Source organism: Psittacula echo (genome assembly GCF_963264785.1).
Source record: "Psittacula echo genome assembly, chromosome: 7".
Taxonomy (NCBI): Eukaryota; Metazoa; Chordata; class Aves; order Psittaciformes; family Psittacidae; genus Psittacula; species Psittacula echo.
Genome location: NC_137740.1, coordinates 19,895,571 through 19,914,053, shown reverse-complemented (window position 1 = coordinate 19,914,053; position 18,483 = coordinate 19,895,571). Strand labels below are relative to the sequence as shown.

The window sequence follows — 18,483 nt, the reverse complement described above, 5'->3', positions numbered from 1 at the left end:
AACTTTAAGCAAATCTAGCACAACAACAGGGCTCCAAAGAAGCTGTGGGATCTCTGTCCATAGGAATACTTTCAGATCACCTAGACACAGTCCTGAGCTGCTGCTCTCATCCTGAAGCTTATCCTGCTTGGAGCTGGCATTGGACAGGGGACTTCTCCAGTGGTTGAATTACTTCCAGCACCTGGGACCTCTTCAATGCTGTCAGCTAAGCCTTTGCTAGAGGTAAACAGAAGCTTTCTGTAAGAACTCAGAGCATCAAGCACCACGGAACAGATCCGGGCTCAAGACTATCCCACCACTAACATCTACCTGTCCAAGGCTTAAGTGACCCTAAGTCCATCGTGGGTGTTCACCCTTTCTGCCCAGGAATCTCTGCAAGTACAGTCACCAAGCTGGCGCAGCAGCACTGACACCTTGCCCACCTTACAAAACAAGGAACAAAGGTTTTCAAGAACCCAGAGCTTGCCTTCAGTGCGAAATCATCCCTTGATTAATTCATTCAAGTACTGACAGCTCTGTGTGATCTCACCCTGAGCCTGGCCTAGCATGTGGAAGCTGACAGCACAGTGGCTGTCTTCATATACCTCTCATGGGTATAGCTGAGTGTATACCTTTGTTCTTACCTTGTCACCTGTTTGTGACCAGCCTGTTATCTGAGCTGCTGGGGATAGCAGAAAATCTGATCCAGTTTGAGGAGAACAACAATTTCTTAGATGTGGCTGAAATTCTGTGGCTGGCTCTGAACTATGTTATGAACTCAAAGTTTCACCACAGTGATTCAGCCTGAAAAATCAATGGCCCTGTACGCTCAGAGAAGGGTCAAAAGCCAGCACTGTGGTTTGCACTGCAGTCATTTAGAAGAGGAAGTGTACTCTGGTGTGTAGGACTGCACAAACAGGGTGGGGCAAGAGCTTTGGGAAATATGGGTCTCCTGTGGAGTGGGGGAATGCATCTGTCTTGGGAAAGGCTCATTCCAAATGATGCCTCTGGCATGTGTGCAGGCCAGTGTGAACTCTTTGGCCATACTGCAGTGGGATGAGCTTTGCAGTGATTATGCAGCATCCGTGGGTATTAAAACGCTGAAGAATGCAGCCATACCTTAGGGTGTACTCTGTGTGTGTGGGTAAGGGGTGAAACAGCCTGGACCTGCAGTCAGAGATATATGACTGGGTCCCTGCACAGCTGGAAAGCAACTCTGGGGTGCTTTCAGTGTGTGTGTGAGCACATTAAGAGCTTTTAGGGATTTCATAAAGTAGGGCACAATAGGGTCTAGTCTGATCACACGGACTGGCCTTTCATTTAGCACAAGATGGAGATTTTTTACTTCCAGCTTGCTCAATTTCCATCATGTCTGGTGTTGATACAAAGATATGGATGGCTTGAGCGCTTGCAGCACCCCAGGCTCCCCTAGCGAGGAGGGACACGTTTCTCGCTCCCAACCCAGGGCTTGCCATGTGTGCCCGGGGAGGCCTCACGGCGTTCCACAGCGCACCCCGGGCTGAGCTGTGCCCCCAGCCCGTTTCCTCTGTTTGGAACTTCGGCGGGGATGGGTGCAGACCCGGCATCACGCACTAGGTGTCAGCGGCGCCATCCCCAGCGCCCCTCCGGGGGCTCGTTTCGGAACGCCTCCCCGCCCCTACAGCTGCAAGGGGGGGAGCCCCGCACTGCCAGACCCCCTCAGCTCCCCGCCCTTCCTCCGCGCTCCGCGGCGGCGCGTCCCCGCCCCGGGGCCGGCCGGCGGCGAAGGGCGGAGGTTCCGCGGCGGCGCCGGGCGCGCTGCAGGGGCAGCCCGGCCGCCGCGGGGCCGCCATGCCCGCCAAGTCCAAGTACAACCTGGTGGACGACCGGCACGACCTTCGCATTCCCCTGCACAACGAGGACGCCTTCCAGCACGGCATCTGCTTCGAGGCCAAGGTGGGCGGCGGGCTCGGAGGGGTTCCGCGAGGGTCCCTGCCCAGCGCTCATACCCCAACCCCTCGGGTTTTCCTGTTTTCCAGCTCTCTGTTCGCATAGCTTTAGGTTTCCCCCTCTTCCCCCGGCAGCTCTTCTGCTGGCGTTGCCTGCTCTTCCCCGAACTCAGCTGCAAAGAGTTGGGTGAGGCTTCCCGCCCATCCCGTAAGGATGTCGGAGCAGGTTGGATGGGTGAAACTGGAGCGGGGTCACCCTGCTGCCTCACCCGAGCATTCCTCCTTGGCCCTGCATCCCTCCATGGGTCTGCGGGGTGTTCTTGAGGGATGTTGGCCCCAGAGAGCCATGAACTCTCCCGTGTGTGTGCATCTCCCCGGGAAAGAGCGGCGGTTTCGGGCTTTGCTCTGTGCTCCCAGTGCGGTGGGTAACGCTGGAGTGCTGATGTGATGGGGGACAGCTGGTGTCTGCAGGATGCCGTGTACCCTGGTGCTCCCTGATGGGATAAACTCATCGTGTAAGCAGAAGGAAAGACTGCATGCCATTTGAGGTGTAGTGCAAGAGGTCAGGGCTGCCCGCCCAAAATAAAATATTGCTGTTTCTCCTTAATGTATATAAGCCATTCTTGCCAGTGGATTTGGAAGGAAGCACGCTTTTTTTCTTTCTTCCCTGTTTTTTTTTCCTGACCTCTTATTCTTACTTCACTTAGGCTGTGGCTTCCCACAGGCTGAGCGCTTGCAGTCTCACAGCAGGCTGGGAAAAGCTGAGTTACCTGTCCGTGTTGCCCAGCCCTGAACAGGTAGCACTGGCCAGCAGCTAACTGAGAAGTAGCTGGCCATGAAATCTGTAAAGGGGAAACATAAAATCCTGCTCCCTTTGCTGTTACCAGGGGATACAGTTAGCACACTGACAAGATACTCAGGTGAGGTTGAGTTGGGAAAAGCCCAGTGTACAACAGTTTTGAGTGGCAGGGAGGCAAGCATCCCTCACATGCCGTTGTCCTCAGAGCACGTGTGTTGGCAGGGGAAAAAAATAATAAATCCCAATTTTGGTACCTAATTGTGTGCAATGCCCTGGGGCGAGGCTGCGGCTCCTTGCAGGGTGTGATATTTTTCGCCTTTTCTCAGGGCTGGGAGGGTTTTTCTGCAGAGGCCATTCCCACCTGACCGCAGGCACTGTGCTGCAGAGCAAAACAGCCGAGGAGTTGTTTATGGAGCAAACTTAAACCTGCTTTGCAACTGTTTCTTGGGAAAGGCTGTTCAAATTCAGCTCTGCAGCCTTTTGCTCCTGGATTGTTGGAGCTGATTGCTGGCAGCACCTGCTCACTCCTTGCCTGCAGGGAAGCTGAAAGCATCTCTCTTTCTAAATCCCATGTACCTCTTCTATGCCAGTTTTGGGTGGCCCATCTTGGGGGGTTAGAAGTGAGGAAGGGCTTCAATTGCCCCTCGGTCTGCTCATGGATCATCTCTTTTTCATGCTGCCAGCCTGGCTGCATTAATGGGGTGGTGCCTATTAGTCTTTGTTAGCTCCTCTTTCTCTTATTTGGTATCCTGTGGCATGCGTTAATGCCAAGCACAGTCTGTGCGAAACCCAGCTTCCGAATTTGTGGGCTTCTCCAGCAGTCCCTGATGCCAGACACAGAACACAGATGGCTTAGGCAATTACTCCATCCTTTTATTAGATTTCTGGAGATTAATTAAATGCTTACTGCTTTAGTTCCTTTTATCCCCAAGAATCCCAAGTGTTTAAACCTGCGCCGCTCTTGTTTTGGCCAGGCATCCAGTGCAAGTCACAACAATGAGAAACTGATTTAGAGCAGAACGTTGGGGAAGATTAAAGAAGAAAAATGCTCATCTGGGGTGCTGGGACTCATGTGCCTGTCTCCTAAAAGCCTCCTGAGATTGCTGCTAGTCAGGGTGGTGGGGATCCCGGTGTTACAGCCCTCGGCAGCTGAATCACTGCTCTTCGCTCCTGCAGCCTGGAATTCCTGACGAAGTTGCTTCGGGCTCACTGCAGGGGGGCAATGCTGGCCTGAGTTGGTGTGTGCTGATTGATTGGTTTAATTTTTACTTTTATTTTTACATTCAGACCTACGCTGTCTGCTGCTGTCTTTAAATGGTACACATAGTGGTATATCGTGGTTCAACACTAGCAACTGGCATCCATGGTGTCATTTCTCCTGAGAGAGTCCTGGCATCCTGGCCTGGGTAGCTGCGGGCAATCAGGGTTTGGGCCGTTTTCCAGCACAGAGTGATGGACTCGATCTGAAGCAAGAAGTGCTGTCACATGCAATGCTGTCAGGAGACTTGTGTTGCTTGTCCCCAGTGAAGTCACTTGGAGCCATATGCTCTGGCATGGGGACACCAAGTCTGAGCAAACTGTCCTCTAAGGATTATGCTAATCCATTTTCTGGAAATAAATCCAATAGTTGGAAAATCCCACTCCATCTTCTTAGAATAGTAATAGATTTCACACTTCTGGATCTGTTTTCATTGGCCACCTCTCCTGGCACCAAACACTTCTGTGTCCCAGAGGTGCCTTGGCTGGGCTGCTGGGAATCAGAGGAGCTGTCTCCAAGGGGAGGCAGGACATTCATTTTCTTCTGTGTCTTGTGGTCTAAAATGTTTAATAAAATCAAAAGCCTGGCCTCTTGGGTTAGTTGAAGCATCTGGACGAGAGCTGGGAGCTGCAGCATGGTGCAGGGGAGTGGACAGAAATTCCCACTTGTGCAGTGGTTTTCTGATTAAATAAATGGATATATAGAGAGTAAAGACGCCTCCTGTCCTCCACCCAGCACAGCTCCTCCAGTCTGTGCAAGGAGGAGGGGGATGTGAGCTTACTCCTTATCTTCTCAAACCCTTAGTGCTGCAGAACAAAACCCAAGGGCCACCTTGTGCAACACGAGCAATTCTGCACATTCAGAGATCATGACTCAGGCTAGTTCAACGCCTCCAGGGAGATCAGCATGTAGAAGGAGGTAAATGGGGTGGTGAAGCCTGTCACTGGAGTGCCAGACCTGCAGTCTGTTTGAGTACAGAGGTGCTGGGTGCTGCTGAGTTCGCACAGTGAAGCTGTTACTGGCCCCTCAGGAGTTGTTACTGGCTCGGGAGCTCAGTGGGCTAGGCTTTCCTCCTGCCCTGGAGATCTTGTGGTCCAGAGCAAGATCCCATGTACCTATTATTTAGAAACAGATGTCAGTCCTTCAGTCTTGGGACTCGTTAATCCATTCGCAGTATCCTAATGTGTGTGGTTCCCAATAAAGGGGCAGATGGGTGTAAGGTCCCTCTCTGCTGCACCCTCGTCTGCAGGTGTGGGGAGAAGGGGCTGTCTAAGTAAACCTTGGTCTTTGGGCAGACCCATTGCCTTCAGTCCAGGACCGCCATGGGCGTCCTGAAACCTGGATTTCCTGATACCAGACCTGTTTGCAGACAAATGTGACACTAGAGGTTTGGGAGGGAAATGCTGTTCTTCTGGGCAGCGGGTGGGGTTTGGGGGTTTGGGTGGCAGGTTTCTTTTTTTTTCCCTTAAGGGATCTTGGCAACCAGGCATTTTCTCTCGTATTTGTCAGTACTTTTTTCTGCGTGGGAAACTGAAGTTGAACCAAGCATCTGCTGCTGTCTATGTTTGGAGATGGGACATGAAAGAGACTTCAGTCTGATTTAGCACATCTCTTCCTATGAACACCTTCAGCTCAACTGCCCGCTGCCCTTCCAAGGCTGTGAGCACTGGAGGTGCCTGCTGATTGCTGCAAAGATAAATCCTTTATCAGGAAAAGGATTGTAGCCCCAGGTGAACACTAAGTAGTGAGTGCATGTGTGTTTCCACTCCTGTGTGTTTTGTTGTGTATGTAGGGGCCATACACAAAAGCATTAGAAGTGAGTAGAATTGCAGGCAGCTCTGATGGGGTCTTCAGTTTCCCATCTCTGCTTCAGACTCCCTACCCAGCAGGTCAGTTTTCCTGGAGGAATGGGAAGCTCAAGACTGGTTATGTGAAGCTCTGCACCTCTTTAGCTGGCTGGAAGTGACTTGGCGGCTTTGTTTGGGGGCTGTTTGTACTGGCACCTCTGGAGTACGACTTGCTCTGTCAGGGCTGCTCAGCTCAGAGCAAAGCTGCAGTGTGATTTAGCCTGGGATTGCTTGCTCGAGGCTATAAATAACCTTCCCAAGTGCCACACAAGTTCTCCTCTGAAACAGTGGCATATTTCTGCCATACTTGTTAAGTCAATTCACAGGCTGCTTAGTGAAGCTCTTAGTGAAAAAGAGAAAATCTCTGCTGGGATTTGGCAGAGCTGTGTGTGCCCAGACTGTGGGTCCCAGCTGGGCACTGCATGGGCTCCGACAGATGCCAGAAGGCCCTGAGGAAGATGCAATGGGAGTGGGATGCTCCCAGCCTTTTTTCTGGCTGCTGAAGTGCTCAGGTCCCTTGTATCCTGTCCATGGAATGCCTGTTAAGGCTGTAACTGGGTGTAAGTGCAGGAAGCTCAGCCCCTGTGTGGGGGGCAGCTGTGGGCTGGGTGGGGTGTGGAAACAGGAGCGAGTGGACAGCCCTGCTTCGTTGGTATGGAAAAACCCCAGCTCTTCCACTGCGCCATCTCACCCTGTGCCCTGGTGTTTCTGCTGCAAAGGTGTCTCACATTATCACATGAGCCCCTGTTTTGGCTGCTGAGAGGTAAGGGTGGGTGCTGTGCACATGGCTTTGATAGGTGCTGGATCTTGTCTTGGGACCTCCAAGAGCTCTGTGTTTCTGTGCACCTCCTAGGCAGTGCAAGCACTTGTAGGATCAGCAGGCAGAGAAGCACTAATATCCTTAGGGCATCAGACTGATCAGCGCTGCCTGGCATGAGGTGTCCCTGTGTTAATGCCAATGGTCTGGTTGTGTAGCTCTGATGGGTTGATAGGTCTGACATGCTATGTTAAATTACCTGGCTCCCAGGGCTGAGGGCACCTTGGTGTCCTCAAGGTGCAGAACCCTGTTAAAGGGTCTGAGCAGGGCTGACGCCCTCCAGCTCAACAGAGAGCCCCCTGTACCCTCCTACTGGGCTCAGGCTAGACAGGTGGGGTCCTTTTCCATTCAAGTCAGCTGGCATGCCGACTTTTCCACCCCCTTTGGCCTCTGAACTTGCACCACTGCAGTCTGAGTAAACTTCCCCCTTTTCCTTCCAGCAGGGCCGGGTGTTCCTGCAGTGTAGGGCAGAGCTGGGCTGTGCAAGCCCGGCCCTTTGGCTCCCTGGGCACAGGTTGTGTGTGGACAACAGGAGAGCAGGAGCACTGGGACAGAAAAAATCCTGGGAGCTGGATTTCTCCTTGCTTTGCCTGATGGCAGCAGCCTGGGAAGAAGCTCTTATTAGCCAGGCTGCAGACAGGGCACTGGGGAAATAAAGAGGCTTCAGGTCCTGGAGCACCTGGTGAGAACTGGTGCCCAAGCACTTTGGGCCTCGCTTTGTGGCTCAGACATGTGTCATGGGGCCAATGTCTCAGTACCTGGTGCAGCCTCACACTGCCCTGGATTCTGCAGAAACCTTCGGACACTTGTGGCCTGTATCTGATGTCTCCAACCCTGCTGCTGGTACCTCCAGTAATCCCCCCACAGCCCAGGCTGAGGATCCCCTGTTTGGACAAGACTCTTCTGTCCCTGGGGATGGCTGTATAGCCCTTGGTGTGATGCCCCAGCCTGAGCTGGTGCCAGCCTGTCTCCTTTGCCTGTCTCACTTGCCCTGCTGCCTGCCTGCCCGCAGCTCCTCTGCCAAAGCAGTGGCTCCTCATCCCTGGCAAGCTCTCTAACTCAGGGTGGCTTTAGAAGCTGGAAACCCAGTAGCCAGGCAATGTGTGCTCCCACTGGTAGTTGGATATGATTCAGCCCTGACCTTTGCACACAGTATTGAGCTGGCAGAGCAGCGATGTGCCTCCCTCAGGAAGGTGGCAGCTACTCTCCAGAAAGCCTTTTGCTGCCCACCACTGCCCATCACCTGCAAGGGATCTCATCAACACCCCTTGGAAGGTGTTCCCTGTCAGGGATGCAATTGGCCTTTGGCTTTCCGAAAATATCTGCCACCTGTCACACAAAAAGCAGCTTCTCAAGAAAATTCACTTGTGACAGAGTAGAAAACAAGCAGCATTGAACAACCTTAAGGGAAAATGAGAAACTAAGTGACTTGTGCAAACACTGCTTTGGCAAAATGCTCTCCTTTGTTTTCTTTTTTTCCTCTGGCCAAGGGAGAACTGGTGTTTCCTTGGACTGGACAGGTCTTTTGTAAGTCATGGGCAGAGGGTGCATGGTGTGGACTGTGTCTGGAGACCCCTTCCAGCCCTGCCTGGGACAGACAGGAGAGCCTGTTTGCATGGGAGGGGTACAGCAGACAAGCTCCCTTCTGGTGCTGAGAAGCCCGGCTGGTGATGGCCACCAAGCCATGGCAGGGAGAGTGGCCCTGGAAGCACCGACGGAAGGCTGGATCCCACACACGAGGCTGAGGAGCAGCAGGGCGCCTGGGGAACTGAAAGCACCCTGCAGAATAGGTCCTTTGTGCCTGCCCACTGTGCTGCTGGGCGACACAGCCCGAGCAGCTCTGTCTGTTTGCAGTGCGAGGGCTGCCTTTGTGGGCCTGCCAGAGCACCTCCTTACAGAACGGACCCCTTGGCCACCCATTCACTGGCTCTATGGGTGAGTGGCCTTTCTTCTCCTAATTGGGAGAATTCTTCTCCTAATTCTCCTAAAAGGGAGAAGGGAGCTGCCTGGGGCTGCCCTCCGCACCCTGCCAGCCATGCCTCCTGCCTTCAGAGCATGGGGATCAGTGACCCTCTGAGCCTGCCTGGCTCTTGAGTGCAGGAGGGAGGCTCCACCTTTGCCCCCCATCCACTGACAGGGTGGTGGGGACATGGGTTCGGAGGTGGTTATTTGGAAGAGCTGTGTCCTGCATACGTACATATGGTTTCCCCCTCAGTTCCCGAGGGCTTGGAGAGGGTGGGCTCTTTCATGGGTTCATTTTCTTTGTCAGCTGTCTTTCACACAGCTTTATTTTCCTTCCTTTTATTGTGGGCACCTTCCTTTCTCCTTGCCATGCTCAGACCCAGCCCTGCTGCCTCCCTTTCCCACAGAGTCAACCTGCTGGCATGGACGCTGGCACACATGCTGGCCTGAGGCTTGGGAGCTGGGATATGGACCCCTGTGGGGACCAGGACCACTGCTGCACCTGGCACCTTGCTTTGGGCACATGGATTATAGAGGAAGGCAGAAGTCCATGCCTGGGGTCTGGGAGCCCCCATGCTCTGGGGTCCTTGGGGCTGGGTTTCAGCATTGGAGTGGGATGAATGGGGAGTCCTGTACCCTGCTGCTTTGCTGATCCTCACCTCTGCCTTGCCTGCTTTTTCCCCACACCTCTGCCCAGAATGAAGGTCAGTGCTGTGAGGACTGAGGGCTGGAGGAGAGCAGAGCAGGAGCAGCCCTCAATGCACTTATTGCCTGAAAATCACTGGTAAATACAGATGATTTCTCAGGCCATCCCCCTCCTTGCCTGGGAAATCGTAGTTTAGCTGACAGGCTGACCTCCAAGTGCACATTTTTTTGGGCAGCATTCACCACATTGTGAAGGGTTACTCCTCTGCAGTGCAGTTCCCCTGTGTGATTTATGCCCGGAAGGCAAAAATAATTTGCGGAGACTTTGTCCATCTGTTGAGTTTAGTGAAACAGCAAGAAATACCTGCCTCCAGAGCGGAGGAAGAGGTGGGTGTTTTCGGAGTTGTGAGCACAGTAATTGTGTGAAGTGAGCCCACGCTGGGGCAGGAGGTGCCACAGGCTCTGGTGGGGGCACACTCCCACAGGGTGCGGGATGAAGCAGCATGCGCAGGAGGCCAAGTTTAGGAGCAGAGGCAAATCTTCCATGCTTTGTGACTGGAGCTCCTTGGTTTGGGTACATGGGAATAGCTGAACAAAGGGATGTAGATAGGACAGCTTCAAGACATTCCTACTGCTGTTGCTGTTTCCCAGGAGGGCCATCCAAGGAGGTGCTGCCTAGTCCCAGGAGGTGTCTGGTTTCTGTTCTATCACTCGCTTGTGGGGCAGCCCGGACCTCCCAAGCTCACACATGCAATTGTGGGCATGACTGAGCGTTGCTGCTGTGGTCATCAGCCAGGAGGTTGGCATTGCTCGAATTCATGTGGCTGTGGAAGCCATTGGTGGATGGGGCCATCTTCTGCCCAGCTTATAGCTGCCAGCACTCACCTTGTTCTTGCAAGTGGCTGCATTCTGTGCTTGCCTGGGGAAGGAAAACAGGGAGAAGTGATTACCCCTCCACTGGCAGTGATCTCATGCTGTCAGGAATAGCTAGTAGAAGATAGGCATCCTCTGGCTGCAAAAGTCTGTCCTTGTCATTTAAGCTAAGAAGCGTCCATTGCAGTTGAGTGGAAAGCAGTGCTAGGTGGTCCTCTGCAGAAGAGCAGCATGGGAAGGCTTGGTGGGAGAGGTGCTATGCAGCTGAGACTTTTGCCTGGCCAGGAAAGGTGGGGAAAGGTCTCTTCCTTATATACTGTGTGGTGACCCTGTGCCCGTGGCCTTGGCCCTTCTTGTCGTCTCCTACTTTTTATTGATGGTTTCCAGGCTTTGTATAAGAAAAGGGAATTGATTGACATCAAAGATGCTTTTCTTAATATGACCTGCACCTATGAGGAGTGGGAAGGCTCTGTTTAGGGGATGCAACTGAAAACTTACCGAGACCTGTGCTTTTGCAGTTGGGCAGTCAGTGGTTGGGGTCTGGGCAGCTAAAGCCACATTTGCCAGCAGCATGCATCGTGGGCTTTAATTCCTGGTTACATAAAGTTGCCCTGTGCCGTGGCAGCCTGCTCAGCACGTGATGAACACGCCAGCTGTTTGGTGTTTATTTTTATATCCTCATCTCCTCTCAGCACTGGCTGCCTGGTGCCGATCACCGGACGCCTGCCCCATCTCCAAGCGGGGCAGGAGCCATGCAGCTGGGGATGGCTGCACCAGTTGGGTGGCCCTGTTGAGTTTGGGATGTGGAGGGTTAACAAGGAAGGCTCTCTGGGACAGCACGCACACACAAAGCCCAGGTGTGGTTATGCAGCCACAGGGCTGTGCCATGGAGAGAGGTAACAGCAGTGTCCCAGTGGAAACGAGCTGAGAGTCAGCAGGGTGAGAAATAACCCCTCTCCATGGTCTTTGCTTCTACAGTGATCCCTAGCACATGTTCAGCAGTTTAAGCACCCATCTCCACAATACTGCTTGAAACCAGTGACCTCGGTTTTCATGCTGTCAGTAAAGGCTATGGCTGTATTCACAGGAACACATAGCCCTGCCGGGTTTAGTGCCTGCGCTGCGCTGCTGAGGGTTACGTCAGCGCTCATGTCGAGATGAAGCGTGGGAGCACACGGGGCTAGTAAATAGACTCAAAATGCTTTTCTTCTAACTATACGTTTTTAGTGCTCAGCATTGACTCTTCATTACTTGTCTGTTTTCTGAACCTTCTTCTGAACCTGCCCTCTTCCATTTTATCTTTAAAAAGGTTTTTGTTCAGCATCTCTCCGTGCTGGGTCGCAGTGGTGCTGCCTTTGGTCCCCTTTGAATAGCAAAGCGGCTCCTTTATTCCGGAGGCTTGGCCTGGAGGCTCTGCAAAAACAGACAAGGGTTTGGCAGGGCTGTAATTAAACACTGAAGGGCCTGTCGCAGGACAGGTTGCTCCAGCTATTTTAAGGATATTCCAATATCCAGTTCTATAGTAGGTGACTCAGTGCAGCTGAGGGGATATTGGCTACATACTCTGATCACAGCTTAAATGAATGAGGTTTGGTGGCCTGATTACTGAAGCTATTTTATTGTTAGAATAAGGGCTGCTGAATCCTTAAAGCATTGTGTTGAGGGAACATCTTCATGGTGGGAGGGCTGCAAGGCAAAATGCTGCCAGTTTTGCAGAAGTGACCCTGGGTTCCCTCTGGGGATGCAGTTGAAGCCATAGTGGGACCATGAGGTTTCTGGTGCCATGGAAACTTGACTAATCTGCTCTTTCGTTCTCTTCAGTACATTGGGAGCCTGGATGTGCCACGGCCGAACAGCCGGGTAGAGATTGTGACAGCCATGCGGCGGATCAGGGTGAGTGTGGTGAGGATGTTCCTTCCCCTCTGTGCTGGGGTGGCAGGATCACCGGTCCTCCCATCTCCACTTACAGCCTTCTCTCGCATAAGTCCTGTCCTCCAAGTTATTCGTAACTGTATTTTTCACTGTCCCTCTCTCCACTGAGCTCTCCATGTTACCCAAGCACAATGCCTGCAAGCTTCATGTGCCACACTGTTATGTTTGAGCGTCCCTGGCACTAGCCGTCGCCTGTGGTACCTGATATCCTGTGTGCTGTGGCTGGGGTTAGCTGCAGCCCAAGTGGTAGCAGGGCTGTATCTGTGCTCACAGTGCCGTGTCCCATGCAGAAGCATGTGCTGTGGTGGCAGGGATGAGGTGGAAGGTGAGTGTGGGATGAGGGGCTGTTGGCACTGGACAAAAACTGTAGCGTGTCCATGATTCAGAGGATTCCCTCATGTGTCAGTCCTAATTCAAAAGTAACAGCAAAGTACTTGTGAAGAGGCACATTTGTGTTTCACTGCTTGCATAAGCACTTCGGCTGCATGAAAATTCGGGTGCTACCTCTATACACCAGCATGTTAGTGCCCGGTGAATGGCAATGTGCAAATTAAAGCGCTGAGTAATGAGCTGTGGGGCCTGCCAGCAACGAGCTTGTCTAACAGCGAGTAGGTCAGGGGATGTCATCTGGCAATGAAGTCATCTGGCTTCCCAAAATAATTACAGTCAGGATACGGGGAGCTCTCGCCATATAATGCTTGGCCAATAGCCAGAAGAAGAGCTGCTTTTCTGATCCCTGGCCTCTCGCCTGCACAACTAGAAGGGGATCAAGGACAGGTTGGGAGGCAAACAAGCCACACACTCGGCAAGCTCGCTGCCCTCCGGCTTAAAACAGCAGGAGCTTGATTGCTCTTCGCATGAGACAGCTCTTTGGGCCGTGGTTGGACCTTGGCCTGACAACTTTAAGGGCTTAGATGAACCCTAGGGAAAAAAGCCTTCCGACTAAATAAACACCAAAACGTCCGTGTTGACCAATATGAAGACTCTTAAGCATAGTCTAGAAAATTAATAGATAAAGCTCTGAATGGCAGAGAAAGGACACAAATTAGGGTAAAATAATGATTTCTTATGGTGAATGATGTGCTCAAAATGTGTACTCAGGTGTTCCTGATCTGAGTTGATCTCAGGTGTTGAGAGATGCAAGTCATTGGAAGACCATGATTTTGCAGATGGGATCTGCCAGGGAGACTTTTAATGTCTGTTTATTTGTTGTGGGTTGCTGTTTGTAAAGAGGATGCCAGGATAGTTTGTGTGATGGGAGTTTACGTGTATAGCCCTTCCCTGATTTCCCATGTTCTGCGCTGGCCTTGCACCCAGCAGCAAGATGTTACTGTGGCACTACAAGGGCATTTGCTGGCTGGGCGGGAGCCTGAGGCTGGTTTTGGCATGACTGGAGGTCAAGGAATGCATGTCCTTCTTAAAGCAGAAGTGTAGTTGTGTTCTTTGAGGAATAAAGTAATCCCCAAATATTGGCATGGGGAAACCAGAGGAAGAAAAAGCTTATTTAGGCACAGAAAGCAACTGATGGGAGATCATCAAGAACAAGCTGCAGTGGTTCTGCGTGTGGTGCGTGAAGCAGCTGCTGACCCTGAGGTTTTGTATGGTTTTAATGCAGTTTAGAGGAGTGTGCTGTGTCCCAGTTTGTTCAGTCAGTGTTGCTGAAGGAGGGGGAGTTGTCACTGCAAATCCCCTTTCTCAGTGCTGCCTTCACCTTGGCCACTCACTGGGATTTGCCTCTATTTACTAAATGCAAAGATGTGGGGAAGTGTCCTGCCCAACAGTGGGGGTGCCATGGGAGAGAACATCCTGTAAGCCCCCCATAACTGCCTGTGCTGAGCTGCAAGCAGGGAGGAATGGGGCCATGAGCAGCAGCTGCCTCGCTTCTCCTCCCTGACAATCTGGACTGGAGGGTGAGCATCTTGAGCCTGGCTGAGCTTGTCTTCCTCACGGCTTCCTGTTTAGATAGAGACCTGACCCTCTGGGGGCAGGGAGGAGGCATAGCCAGCATTGCTGAGATTCCTGTTCCAGGCTGGGATCTGCCGCCCTGCTGCCACTGTCCCACGAGCAAAGCAGAGCAATGGCAGAACATCTTCACCAGAGCAAGATGTATATATTAAGTCCAAATCTAGTCCATTTTGTGGATCTGAGTTGAGAGGGACTTTGTACAGGGAGTTGGAGAGCAAGAGCTCAACTGATGCAACTTCCCAGCTATAAATGACAACGATAACTATATATTTTTTAATATTGTCATGATGTAAATGTACGCAAATGCTTTCCTCTTTGTGTTCCTGGCATGTCTCCAGTGCTGCCAGTACTACCTAGCTGGGGCTTGGTGCGTTTGTTCTAGAGAATTTGGGATCATCCTTTTTTTGATCCTTGTGTTACTGAGTGCAGCTTTAATCTAGATTTTCTTTCGTGCCAGAAAGCATGAAATCCTTTATAGCTGCTTCTTAAAAGCGGCTTCTGTGGAAGTCTTCTGCCAGGCTGTTTCTGGGAAGAGTCCAGCTGAGTTTTGCAGGCTCAAAACAAGGAGGCATTTCAAACGCTTTAAAATATAGTTCCTCTACACCTCCTACTCTGTCAGGTACATCTGATTCTGTAGGGCTTCTGCTGCTTTGCATAGCTGAGCTCGATCTTAGCAAATTGGCAAAACTCTTGAATTTCAACTAGCTTGTTTTAAAATAAGATTTTGCATCGCCTGCAAGCCACATGCACAGTTGGACTGGTGTGAAAATTGATGCATGTGGCCAGTTATTTGTGTAGAGCGCCTGGTGTCATATTGCGCTCTTTTAATTAAAATATTTCTGAAATACTCCTGTTCCTGCCATGGGGAATTTTTAAAAGTGTTAAGTCATTTACAGTGATGTCTTCTTTTTCTTTTACTTTCATCATGCAAGGAGCAGCATGGCTGTACCCGACATAAAATGGAGCAGGATTTGAAAGCGAGCTGGCCCTGTGTGCATGAGAGCCTTGCCTGGGGACAGCCCTCCCTTGGCTCCTATGGGAGACCTGCATGGTGGGCAGTGGGCTGGCTGAGAGATACTCAGGCTTTGGCTGCCTGAAGAGCACAGCCTGCTCTTTGCCAAGCCGTGGCACTCGGCATGAGGTGAATTGTCTGCGAGCTAATGACTTGACGTGATTTTCTGAGATGAGCAAGATTATGTTGTATTAGATCTGGGAGGAACTGAAGGGATATCCGTAATAATTTCAATTGCTCTTTCAGAGCTCTGACAATCGCAGTAAAAAGGGTGAAGACTTCTGAGCAAGTTCACTGTATTTCTCCCAGCACCACCAGTGCCACTTAACTTCATAATAAAATAATGGCTAGTAATAATTGCTAACAACATGCTGCCTACTTGATTGCATGAAATAGGTCAGGATCTCATCCTGTGGTGAGTATTTAATCAATAAACTCGGATCCACCAAAGCACCCTTTTGACCAAGATTGCCCATAGGGTCTCTCGAGATGGTTTCCATGAGGGTTGGCCAAAGCATGGTGGCCCTGGCTTGGCTGTCTCATTTAATACCATGTCCAGGATGTGATGAGTGCTTTCCAGTGAAGCTTTGAAGGTTACTGGCAGCATTAAGTAGCGTGAGCTGTATGTACACTCTGTTGTAATGCACATATAGTAAAATTACAAGTTTAAGGAGGAAAATGACCCCATGTGGCAGGGGGCAGGCATCTGAACTGGTAAGAAGGTGTGAAGTGTGAGCCATTAGTGCTCGAAAGCAAGGTCTGAGCTGCAGAGAAAGCAGAGTAGGGATAGGGCTTTGAGCACTGCTTGCCAGAGGGACTTGGGGAAGGTGCTTCCTGGCAGACATGAGCAAGTACTGCCTGTGCTGCTGTCTGCCGGTCTTGCTTGGTCACACGGTGGCAGGAATGACAGGGCTCAGCCAGACGTGTGACCTGATGGGTCCTGAGGAGATGAGGAATTGGCATGCTCCTCTTCTCCTAGTTGCTGGCCTTGTGGATAAGTCATGATAGACTCACTGCTTTTTGGCTTCCAGCAATGACCTAGCTAACAGTTCTCTTCCAGGCTTGGGACAGCCTGTCGCTTATGGCCAGGCTCCAAACCATGGTGGGGAGGAGAGCTTGGTGGGAGCGAGTCCAGCCTGGAAAAGAGCAGAAGCTTCCTAGCTGGATGGTGAGCTTGGCTGAAGCCGGCAAGGATGAAGGAAACCATAACCCAGATGGGGCAGCATGCTTTGGGAGGTGCCTGCCAGGAGGTGCATGCTGGTGTGTGGTCTTCCACACACCTCCTTGCCTCTATGAACACTTCTGCTCTGGGCAAGTGTCCTGTGGTCAGGACAGTGCTCAGGGCTCTGGCAAGAACACGTCAGCTGATGCAGGGCATGCCAGCGCAAACAGCAATGCCCTGGTGGGTGATGCTGGCCTATAGCCACTCAAATGTCTTTGGGAGGGCTGGGAGCCAAGTAGGCACTGAGCCCAGGGCAGAACTGGAGCTGCTGGAAAAAAGCTGGGAGGCAGCAGTGCCTCCTGTTCCCTGTGTCCTTGTCAGGCATCCTTGCCCTGTGTTTTCTTGGGTTGGCCTTTCCTTGGTTGGGCTTTCTTCTTTCTCTTGGGACCAACAGTGTCTCTCTGTGACTCACCTGACTTCCTGGCTGGGGGCTTTCCTCACCATTGCTCTCAGTGAGTCACGTTTCCAGCTTGCTGATGCCATCATCTGAGCCATCGGCAAATATCTGCTGGGAGTTCAAGGGAGAAGAAGGGGAATAACGTCTGCCAGGCTCCCTGAACGTGGGGGAGAGTGCAGACCTTTGGCATGGCTCCTTCCCAGCCAGTGGGTGCCCTGCCAGCTCCCACCCCTTCTCTAAATTCATGTGCATGTAAAGTCATCGCACAAATGTCTGTCTCCTTTTGTGCCCTTGTGCTCCCTTCTTTTCCTCCTGCTTCACACTTGTTCTTCCTTAGAAATGTTTCTTCAAGCAGGCTTTAAACATTGCACCAATGGGCTGTGTTACCTGTCGGGCTCAGCAGAGCATGTGAAGGGATGTTGGTGCATGCTGGAGAGGTGCTGTTGGCTTTGCATGGCTCCTTCCTTAGAGGCTCCCCATGTTGCACACATGGTTCTGGTAGCACAGCAGGCCCAGCTCGGTGCCAGGGCTCAGCTGCACTAGAAGCAGGGAATCTGGCTCCTCAAACCTTCCTTTCCACAGGGACACGGTGTAGCTGGAGCACTGACACATGTGACGTCTGTGGTACTGCAGATGCTGTGGAAGCTGTTGGTGGTGCCTAGGTGGCTCTCCTGCTCTCTGTGCCTGCTCTGGCTTCTCCTCCAGCTTAGAAAGGAGTGATTTGTTGCACAGTCTGGCTGATGGGCATGAATGGATTTAGCCTGGTTGTCAAGGGGAAGCTCTGCAGCTTGTTCTGGGAGATTTGGCTTCATGAAAGCTCTGGTAATTGCTGTTTGCGAGGGTTTGAAGAGTTCTTACAGAAACCATCATCCTTTGACAGCTCTCTGCTCCTTCAGCAAGGTGACAGAGCTGCCTTTGATTGCCTGACCCTCTAACTTATGAAAACCTCTGCAGAAGGCATTGTTACTGAGGGAAAAGGCTGCATTCAGTATCACCAGCCATAACACACCCAGCTCAGTGTTCTCTAGCCCCACCATGGTCATGAAGAGGTGACAGCCTCTTCTGCTGCTAGAAACTTGCTGGCAAAGATAACCATCTCCACTTATCTTTGCATTTTAAAGTAAATTCCTGACTGTGCATAAGGATAAGCTCCTGGTGCACCTGAGAGGTTGTTGAGGTGAGAAAATAGGTTTAATAGGGGTACACTGAGGTGTGGCTGATTTCAGGGTCTGCAACTCATCCTGGTAGCTCCCAGCACTTTCCTGGTCAACACAGTGGAGAGCTGGCCCCATCCCCCTTTTCCAGTCTCCGTTAGTGTCTCCTCACATGCATGGCATTGCTTTTATTTGGAGTTTTTCTTCTGGTTTACTGCAAGATGGAATTTTCCTGTGTTTTTTAATAAATCAAGGGCTTTCATCAGTTTGCTGCCGTCATAGCAGCACTTTACCCTTGGGATGAAGTGGGGTCCAAATGTTCCCTTGTGCTGAACACTGAAGCTGGTGTACGGACCTGAGCATGAGGGACGCAGGTGGCTGCATCTTGAGCAGCCCCCTTTTCCACCCAGGCATGAGTGTGTCCAGAGATGGTACCTGGCTCTTGTTCTGTGATTAAGGGGAGAAATGGCTTAGGAAAAGCAGAGCAAAGGCTAAAAAAAACCTCACAAGCAGGAGGTCAGGGTTCAAGCAATATTTAGTACCTGTTTTACGGATGCAAAACCGAGACACAGGGAGACTGAGTGACTTGTCAGATTCCTTCTGAGGGAGGCATGCCTGCACAGGGAACCAGACTGAATTATAGTTTAACCAAGCTGAAATCAACACTTTAAACGCTACTCTTGTGTGTGATCC

The 18,483-nt window shown here is 51.6% G+C and overlaps 1 protein-coding gene across 4 annotated transcripts in view; it reads left to right on the top strand.

The window, feature by feature from the left end:
• Window positions 1-1,809: 1,809 nt before the first annotated feature.
• The window catches only part of NOS1AP (nitric oxide synthase 1 adaptor protein), a gene marked incomplete at both ends in the record, with an annotated part of 36,904 nt that continues 20,230 nt past the window's right edge, over window positions 1,810-18,483 (top strand). For all 4 annotated transcript variants that reach the window (XM_080624153.1, XM_080624151.1, XM_080624154.1 and 1 more), the window contains 2 exons: window positions 1,810-1,914; window positions 11,930-12,001. In XM_080624153.1, coding sequence (XP_080480279.1) covers window positions 1,810-1,914; window positions 11,930-12,001 — 177 coding nt within the window. The remainder of the gene's footprint in view (window positions 1,915-11,929; window positions 12,002-18,483) is intronic.